The sequence below is a fragment of the Dryas octopetala genome, chromosome 8 (assembly GCF_963921425.1).
Source record: "Dryas octopetala chromosome 8, drDryOcto1.1, whole genome shotgun sequence".
In the NCBI taxonomy this organism is placed as follows: Eukaryota; Viridiplantae; Streptophyta; class Magnoliopsida; order Rosales; family Rosaceae; genus Dryas; species Dryas octopetala.
Genome location: NC_141373.1, coordinates 3,756,200 through 3,765,792, shown reverse-complemented (window position 1 = coordinate 3,765,792; position 9,593 = coordinate 3,756,200). Strand labels below are relative to the sequence as shown.

The 9,593-nt window shown below is 39.1% G+C and overlaps 2 protein-coding genes across 2 annotated transcripts; both read left to right on the top strand.

The window, feature by feature from the left end:
- The first annotated feature begins 1,106 nt into the window (after positions 1-1,106).
- On the top strand, positions 1,107-3,750 carry LOC147276136 (O-Glycosyl hydrolases family 17 protein). Its single transcript, XM_086254058.1, has 3 exons — positions 1,107-1,449; positions 1,533-2,831; positions 3,204-3,750. Exons 1-3 carry the CDS (start codon positions 1,395-1,397, stop codon positions 3,242-3,244), a joined length of 1,395 nt encoding a protein of 464 aa, XP_086110184.1. The 5' UTR covers positions 1,107-1,394; the 3' UTR covers positions 3,245-3,750.
- A 2,980-nt stretch (positions 3,751-6,730) lies between these two features.
- LOC147276135 (phosphoserine aminotransferase, putative (DUF760)) lies at positions 6,731-9,397 on the top strand. The gene is made up of 2 exons (XM_086253239.1): positions 6,731-7,173; positions 8,440-9,397. Exons 1-2 carry the CDS (start codon positions 6,806-6,808, stop codon positions 9,233-9,235), a joined length of 1,164 nt encoding a protein of 387 aa, XP_086109365.1. The 5' UTR covers positions 6,731-6,805; the 3' UTR covers positions 9,236-9,397.
- Positions 9,398-9,593: the final 196 nt, after the last annotated feature.

The following is a 9,593-nucleotide window of genomic DNA, read 5'->3' as shown; positions in this document are numbered from 1 at the left end:
CGAAAACTTCGAAATTTAAACCCTTGCATAAAAGACATCACGCTCAAATCACAAAAATCAAACGAAATCGCACAAAAAAAAAAAAAAGCACAAAATTGAACTAACTTGCCGAAAATCAAAAGAAAAATGCATAAAAATGAAATTCATAGCGTGCAATTACGATCAGCCGTTAATACAACTATAATTTATGGAGTTGGAGTTGGATCTTGATTAAAATACAATACACGGTATCTCAAATTGTATATCAAATATTTGCATGGGCGACAGGTTTCCCAGACCCAACGTTGCGTCCCATCTTCCTCATCCAACTCCTTTACTTTATGGATTGGTCTCCTCTAACATAATATTTTAAGTTATTTTTAACCCCTGAAAATCAATAAATTTATACTTATTGGACATTGGTGACCTAAAGAGTGGACTGGGGAAAGAGGAATATAAAAAGGGGAAAGAGTGAGCCTCTTCGTACGTTGGCTAATGACTTGTGTATTAGAGTAATATTTCAGAAAAATTTGCCAGTAATAAGTTTATACATATGTACTTTTATAATATTTTTTTATATATTAATTACGTAATTATTCATTAAGAAAAAAAATTTATATACATGTTATATGCAAATTTGTATCTTAACTAATTTCATCCTCCATCCGATTCCATAGGCAAGATACCATTGGCTATTCTTTTGAGATACTTTTGTATGCATCCGTACACACTCTTATTTAGATTGGTAACATTGGCTATACATATTGTAGTACACTTATAAAACATGTAAAACGTATAGAACCTTTTTTTTTTTTTTTTCAAAAAACGTATACAACCTTCCTCTGCAAGTTTTTCTCAGTATTAGCTGGGAATTTATGAGGCTGCCAACACACTCAAACGGCTAATTGTACTTTTCGACAGCATCTAAAACTTTTTGTGATGAGTCACCATTTTCTCTCCCTACGTGGAAACCAAGCAAAAGAACAGATTATTTAATACTATACTAATAATAAACCCCAAAACAGCAGGCCCCCACTAAGCTTTGAACTTTCCTTTCCACATATATCACTTCAGACTCTTCAACCCTCTGATCTGATTGTCTCTGCACATCACTCTGTCACTTCTTCTTTTCTTTATCTTTTCTGATAAAGAAAAAAAAGAAAGTGATATTTCCCCATTAACCTCTCACACAGTCTCAGACTCAGTCCCAGAACACCTCAAATCCACCAACATCACACTCCTCTAGTTCAACTCACCCCATCATTTTCTAACCCACCTTCTCCCAAACATCATTTCATTTCTGATTTTCCTCACACCCAAACAAAGATCCAATCTCTTACATTACATTAAAAAGACCATTTTTTTTTGTTCCTTTGGCAGACTAACAATTTTCACTGAGCTCAGGAAGAGCAAAAATGGAGCTGGGTCTTGTTCCCCTGCTCATCCTCTGCTTCTTAGCTTCCATTTCCAGTAAGTTTCGTCTCAAATCTCAAAAATGGTGACATGGGTTCTGTTCATTACGGGGTTTTCTCTAACCCATTTTGTTTTTACAGGCGCAGAGCTCACAGCCAAGGTGGGTGTCAACTATGGCCAACTGGGCAACAACCTACCATCTCCATCACAGTCAGTGAAGCTCATCCAGTCCCTCAAAGCCAAGCGAGTCAAAATCTACGATGCCAACCCCGAAATTCTCAAGGCTCTCCGGAACACAGGTCTCCAGGTCTCAATCATGGTCCCCAACCAGCTCATCAACAACATTTCCTCAAACCAAACACTCTCAGATCAATGGGTCAAAACCAATCTCATACCCTTTTACCCCGAAACCCTGATTCGGTACCTCCTTGTCGGAAACGAAATTCTCAGCCAACCCGATAAACAAGTCTGGTTCAATCTCGTACCGGCAATGCGAAAAATCAGAAATTCCCTGAAAACCCATCGACTCCAAAAGATCAAAGTCGGGACCCCATTAGCCATGGACGTCCTCGAATCCTCATTCCCACCTTCAAACGGTACGTTTCGGTCCGATATTTCGGGTTCCGTCATCAAACCCATGTTAAATTTCTTGAACCGGACCAAGTCCTTCTTCTTCGTCGACGTGTACACGTTCTTCCCATGGGCTTCGGATCCCACCAACATCGATTTGGACTACGCTCTGTTGCAGTCCAAGAACGTAACTGTCACAGACCCGGTTTCGGGTTTGACGTACCACAACCTCTTCGACCAAATGGTGGACGCTTTGGTTTTCGCGATGAAGCGACTCGGGTACCCGGATATCCGGATTTGGATCGCCGAAACGGGTTGGCCCAGCGGCGGCGACTTCGACCAGAATGGCGCCAACATCCACAACGCCGCTACTTACAACCGAAACGTGATAAAAAAGTTCACAGCTAAACCGCCGGCCGGGACGCCGGCTCGACCGGGTTCAGTGCTCCCGAGTTTCATATTCGCTCTATTCAACGAGAACACAAAATCGGGTCCGAGTACGGAGCGGAACTTCGGGTTGTTGTATCCGAACGGATCGCACGTGTACCCGATTGACTTGACTGGGAAGACGCGGTTGTCCGAGTACGGGCCGTTGCCTCCTGCGACGAATAATAAGCCGTATCCGGGCCCCATATGGTGCGTGGTGGCGAAGGGAGCCAATAGGAGCGCGCTGGGCGCTGCGTTATCGTACGCTTGCTCGCAGGGGAATAAAACCTGCGACCCGATTCAACCCGGAAAGAAGTGTTTTAAACCGAATTCGTTGGTCCGACACGCCAGCTATGCGTTTAGTGCATATTGGGCTCAGTTTAGGAAGCTTGGTGGAGGCTGTTCCTTTAATGGGCTCGCTACTCAAACAATCAAGGATCCAAGTAAGTAATTCTTTTTTTTTTTTTTTATGGGGGGTTGAATTGAGTAGTTGTAGTTATTAATTAATATGATAATTTGACTTTAATATTTAGGCTTAATTGTATGCAAATTGGTATATGAGAGTTGTTGAATGATTGTCATAGTATAGTGTTATTATAAACTCAAACCATACTTGAAAAGCTTTTTATTTGGTTGATCAAAGGATAGTGTAAAATGCTCTTAGCCATTAGAATTATAAGTTCCCACTTGAAAAGTTTAAAATAAGCATTTGCTAGAATTCATACTTAAAAATTAGCTTGATAAACAAATTATGGTTCTTTTGAGGTACAATTACATTCTGCTTTCTCCTTATGGTGGTTCTCTCTCTGTTTCAGGTTATGGATCCTGCAAGTTCCCAAGTGTGAAACTAGTATGAGTGAGGAACATATACAATGGCTCACCTCTCTCTCTCTCTCTCTCTCTCTCTCTCTCTCTCTCTCTCTCTCTCTCTAATAAGCTGCTTCTTGGAATATAGAGTGTCTCTTCCAGGCTTCTTGGAATAGATATTTAGGCATCTAGCTCCTTCATTCTTGATACTTGATCTATTTAAGATTTAGATGATTTATAGAGTGTCTCTTCCAGGCTTCAGCTAAGCTAAACAAAAATCAATTCCCAATTCTCCCTTTTCCTTCTCAAGGGAGTGGCCTTAGGTAAACTAGAACAGAGATGATCAAAACGGATGCCCATTTTTTCCACATTTTGATGCTGTTGTTATTCCATAGCCAACTTGTTGTTGTGCTCTGTTTTTGGCACACCTCCTTGTACTTTCTGCAGGCTATTTCCAACGGCTACTGTGGTCACTATAGCTCTGTTTACTTGTACTCTTCTTTAAATATTGCAATTTTCTTTTTATGGCAATGGCAACGGCTATTTTTGGAGGGAGATGTCTCTTTTACATTAGGTTTGTTTCTGTGTATGGTCATCAACTTCGAGGAAGCATAGATCTTTCAACTTTACAATTTTTACACTTTTTGCTAGTGCTTTTTTGAGTGCATGCTTTGCTGTGGTCCATTTTACCTTTTCTGAAAGTGACTTGTAGAAAAAGTTCTTCCCTACAACCCTAAACCCAATATGGAGTTCATGACACTGTTTGTTTAATCTGTACCTTAATTGTAGGGAAGGGAATCCATCAAAATCCAAGAATAAAAAGTGGTTGTATGTAATAAAGTGGATGTACGATAGAATTTTTCAGTTTTTTAAAATAAATTATCATTAGCACATGAGAAGTTAGATATGAGAGATTGGTTGTATACAATGGTTGTAGGGAAGAATTCTTCGACTCAGAGACCCCATTTTATTCAATCTCCCATTGTGTAACTCTTCTATAATGAAATTGAGTCATTGTATATTTGTATTTGAATGGTGTGTATGGGGGGGTAAGGGAAAGTAAGTCATGCATTTGGAGAAATTCAATAATTTGGAAAATTAAGATGAATGTAGTACAAGTTGATCAATTGGGTGTGTAACTTTCTGAGACACTAACTTTTTATAGAAGACCAATTCGGTGTAACCTTCTTTTACATCAGGAAACGCATGCAGCATGCTTGGTCTTTTTATGGTCCTTTGACTCCTTTCCAAACACTAAGACATCATTATGTGATTGGCCACTTCTTCCTTCAATTCGATGTTCCTTTGAATGTTATTTGGCACATGACATTATGATTGCCACATGATCATGGCGAAATAATCAAATTATATTCATCAATAATTGCTTTTAAATGAAAAAACAATGATGCCTAGTCAAACCGTAAATTTAAATGATTAGATTGACTTTTATATTTTAATTGAATATTTGATCCAAATTTACAATAAAAAGTGTTGGATCCAAATTAGTTCGTCTGCCTTTTGGCTTCCTATATATTGATATGTTTGTAGAGATGCTATGGACGGATCAGATTCATCAGAAGCAGCAGCACTTAGTGCTGTGGAAACTCTTACTGGTGCGGGCCAATTCTTCTATTGTAATGTTTCCTAAGGTTGTTCTATCCTAGGCAGTGATATTGATCTGAGTTAATGATGAAGTGTCTGTGTTAAATGGTTGATGTACGTCTTCTTCTGACTACAAAATTAACTTCAAAATTACATTAAAAATGCAGTGTAGTCTGCTAATGATCGACTACATGCAAGTAGAAAGCAAAATAACGTTTTGGCTAACCAATTAATAAGCCCGGCCTTCCGCATAAAAAGAAGAAGAAGAAGAAGAACAAGGCAAACACAGAAACCATTCCGCATAAATCAAAAAAGCATGCACGCCAAGATCATATCATGTACTTTCGGGACACGTACACCTTCTTACTAAAACAAAACAAATTCATAAATATATAAGCAACCAGGACAGGAGGATATATATATATAGAGGACCCTTCCAATAAGGGATCCCTCATTTAGTGTTAAATGAGGGATCATCTTGTGGGCCCACACGAGTCGTTTTGTGTTAATCCGAATCGTCCATTTTTTACATCTCCATTGATAGATCATCCTTGCAAAAAATCAGCCAAATCGGAAATCGTTTACCCGTTAGATTAAGCGGTCAAAGTTTAGGTGTTTATAGAGGAATTTGTTGTTTGTCTATTTGTTTTAAACTTTGACCGCTTAAACAAACGAGTAAACGATTTTTGATTTGACTGATTTTTTGCAGGGATGATCTATCAATGGAGATGTAAAAAATGGACGGTTCGGATTAACACAAAACGACCCGTGTGGGCCACACAGGGTGATCCCTCATTTAACACTAAATGAGGGATCCCTTATTGGAAGGCCCTATTATATATATATATATATATATATATAGATAGATAGATCGAAAGAACTACTTACGGTTCACCGGAAGATGAGTTGAAGCTATCGGAGATGACAACTATGATGGAACCGATACCGAGCTTGACCATAACATAGTCAATATATGTAAGACTTGTGTATTGGGTTGTAATATATTGATTAATAATTACTTTTAAATTAAAAAAATAATGCTACATTGTCATACTGTAAATTCAATTTTTTATTTAGATTATATTTTAGGTGAATATGTGATTTAAATTTATAATCCCCTATGATAATAGAGGATTACTAGTTACCCAGATATAGAATATGTGAAAAGTTCTCTTTCTCAAGGAGAAAGAAATTACATATGTTGCTTTGGAGCCTACATCTCGTATGGATGCCCCACAGCCACAGGGCCTACACCCTTTTTCTCGTCTTGCTGGGCCGTTAAGTAGATAATGGGTTTATGGGCTCCAGCGTCAATGTTGAGTAAGGAGAGCCCAAAGGACTCTAATGGGCCTAAGCATAAATCTATTAAACGACATTTGACTGTTCTTCGGAGTCTCAGGTCAAAATAGCCTACAACTTATAATTATCAACGTAATGACTAATTAAATAGCTATGTCGGCCAAAAACAAAACAGCCATGTATATGGCTAATAATAATATAGCCTTTATATCCACAGTCCACAGTTGTAGAGAAAAACTCTCCACTAGTAAAAGAATAGTGTGGTAATTTATTGAAAAACTTATGTTCTTCCTACTACAATATTCCTATTCCTACTACAAAGTCTACAATTAAAGGCAAACTTATCCTAAACTTTATCAAAAGCCTATAATTGAGATTTGAGATTAGATGGTGAATGTGTACAAAACTACAAATACTTGGCTCCATTAACGCAATAATGCCGAAAAAAGAAAGAAAGAAAACAATGTGCTAGTGGGGCCCACAGATATGCTTATGAGCTTATCCTTAACGCTGAGGCAGATCAGCACATAGGATCACGCCACGTGGCCCAACCAGCAATCATACTCTCGACCGCATACTACCCAATCTCTCTCTCTCTCTCTCTCTGACCGAACCCAACCCTATCCATCAACTCTATATATCCTCTTTTTCTCTGTAAAGCTCTTTCTGTTTCCACACCTAGTTTCTAGTTTCAAAAGAAGCTCCATTGATGGACCATTGTCTCTCCCCCCACCACAAACTCCTCACTCTCCCATCACCCCCACTCTCAACCCTAAAACCCCATAAACCCCACAATTTCGCTCCCAAATCCGCGCCCCAACCGTTGACGACCAAGCGGTTCAGGCCGTTGACCGTGGTCACCGGAGCCGGACCGAGCCACTGCGAGTTCAGCAGCCTCAACTCGCCGCTCGACCCGAGGACCCGGTCCGGCAAGGAACTCAGCTCCGTCATGCAGAACCACCCCCAGTTGTTTCACCTCGCCGTCGCCCAAGAGCTGAAGCAGTTGGCTGACGATCGCGAACGCGCTCTCTCTCGTATGTATCTCAGCGCTAGCTCTCATGACGCCTGCCTTCATAGGTTTGTGCCCAAATCTCAGTTCTTTTTTTCTTTTTTGGGTCAAAGCTCACTTCTTTATCTGAAAAAAACAAGCTATGCCCTCAATTATGTTCGCATGAGTATATAAACAATAATCTTTTGTGATTAATGTGTTTTATGCAATCTTTTATATATTGTTACTATTTTAAGCAATTTAACTATAAACGTGAAGTAAAATCCAAACCCAGTTCACTGCTTAATGAGTAGAAGTAAGTTATTCAAGATTTTAGTACTTTTTTTCAATATTTCATAAGCATATTTGTACTGAGCAAAATGGGTTTTCGATGTATTGTGTATTGTAATTTGACGCTCTATCCAGAGAACTATGTGTTTCCTATGTTGTTTGATATGACCTATTCTGCAAAGTGTTTTTCTTTTTTGTTTGTTGACTGTTGTTGCAAATTTTCGCGTTGATGGTGGACTTTCTCAGCGATACACTCTATGAATTACAGTGGTGGATGCTGGAGAGGTTCCCTTGTGTTGAAATCTCTAAATTCTTTTAGTTAAAGCTGTCACCATGTCGTGTGCACATCTAGGGGTGCTTATTTGCTTTGAATAAATTGAGTGTTTGCCGTTATTATAGTCCTCATGACTTCTTAATATTGACGATTGGATTTTGAGACTATACAAGCACTTTTAACAACATCAGTGGAATTTGTAAATTTGCTCTGTTTTCATGACTTGTGGAAGTAATGTTCAACTTTCTTGTAAGTTACAATGATTGTACTACTTGGGAGCCTCATATTTGGGTCCATAACATGGCTGAAGCATGATATTTGGAATTTAAGTTTATAATTTCAGTCAGATAAGAAGTCGTCACTCATCAGGTTCATAAGAATGGCTTGATTGCCCTGGACTTGGCATCACGTGGCTGATCTGAGAGAAAACATTAGCAGAAGTTGATATGTGACAGCTCATTCTCGTTTATGTGATATATAGTTACTGTTTAAATATGTCGATGTAGGAAGCACAATAATGATCTTGATTAGGGCACTCTTGAATGCACTAGCTATGTGCTATGCCTAACATACACTTTTTACCTGTGCACTTAGGCAGGTGACTGCAGTAATGTTGCTGGGTGTTCTTGCCTAGTGACCCTTTTACTACCTTAACAGATTAACATAGGTAAATTGGTGAACAACTCCTTGGAGTTTCTTGGTAGGTTGAAGCTTTCGTATTTGGAATTTCCAATTAGATTTTTTTAGAATCACATCTATTTCTTTGACCGAAGATATTCCTGAATGCTAGGAGGATTGCACAACTGAAGGAGCAGGAGTGCCAGATTGCTGTTGAAGATGTCATGTACATGTTAATCCTTTACAAGTTTTCTGAGATCAAAGTTCATATGGTTCCTAAGCTGTCTAGATGCATCTATAATGGGAGACTGGAGATATGGCCTTCGAAGGACTGGGAGCTAGAGTCCATTTACAGCTTCGAGGTTTTGGAGATGATAAGGGAACATGTCACTACAGTCATTGGCTTGAGAGCAAATTCTGGTGTGACAGACAATTGGGCAATGACAAACATCACACGGCACATGCTTGGTCGAGTATATGTGGCCTCTATCTTATATGGATATTTTTTGAAATCTGCCTTATTGAGACATCACCTGGAACGGGGTCTAGCTTTGGAAAACCAAGACCTCCATCTGAGTAGTAGAACCTCCCTTCAGTTTCAGGAGATGTGTCCTTATGGAATGAAAAATCTTCTTTTTGGCCGCATTGGCAACATTCAGTCAGAGTTTAAAGGGTCGAATAGGCAGGAAAAGACACATGGAAAGTTGAAATGTTATGTGATGGGGTTTGATTCTGAGACACTGCAGAGATGTGCAAAACTGAGATCTGAGGTGGCTGAAAATTTAATTAAAAACCACTGTTGTGCACTTTTTGGGAAGGAGAACATAGGTTCAGTTGAGGCCAATGAAGTTATCTCAACTTCATTTTCGAGCCTGAAGAGGCTAGTTTTGGAGGCTGTTGCTTTTGGTTCTTTCCTTTGGGACACAGAAGAATGCATTAATGCTGTGTATAAGCTTAAGGAGAACTAACTAGTGGGTATGGTAGGTTTTTCAACATGGTTCGAGTGAATTCTCTTTGTAAATAACAAGGATTCCGTACTCTGCTTATCTGCTCTGCCACGCACTTGTCCAGTGATTTCCCATTGTATAGTGTACATCATGATCATAAATAAAGCATAATTTTGAATCCTAGCCAATATCCACTCATATAGGCTCTTGTATTGATGGGTTAACTTGAATATAATTCGTGACTTGATTGCTGGTATGAGATCGGCTATGTATAGCTTACTTTGGTAATGCATGTTGGCCAGTTGAATCAACAATATCAACGTAGCGAACTTCTCTCTCTGGTATGAGGGTTTGTTGATTCATGTTTTAGGTTAGTGAG

Bases quoted from the DNA above. Each gene is read 5' to 3' on its own strand.
- LOC147276136 (XM_086254058.1), top strand. From the start codon at position 1,395: ATGGAGCTGGGTCTTGTTCCCCTGCTCATCCTCTGCTTCTTAGCTTCC. The intron at 1,450-1,532 runs GTAAGTTTCGTC...TTGTTTTTACAG, and splicing joins CTTCTTAGCTTCCATTTCCA to GCGCAGAGCTCACAGCCAAG. The intron at 2,832-3,203 runs GTAAGTAATTCT...TCTCTGTTTCAG, and splicing joins TCAAACAATCAAGGATCCAA to GTTATGGATCCTGCAAGTTC.
- LOC147276135 (XM_086253239.1), top strand. From the start codon at position 6,806: ATGGACCATTGTCTCTCCCCCCACCACAAACTCCTCACTCTCCCATCA. The intron at 7,174-8,439 runs GTTTGTGCCCAA...CCTGAATGCTAG, and splicing joins CATGACGCCTGCCTTCATAG to GAGGATTGCACAACTGAAGG.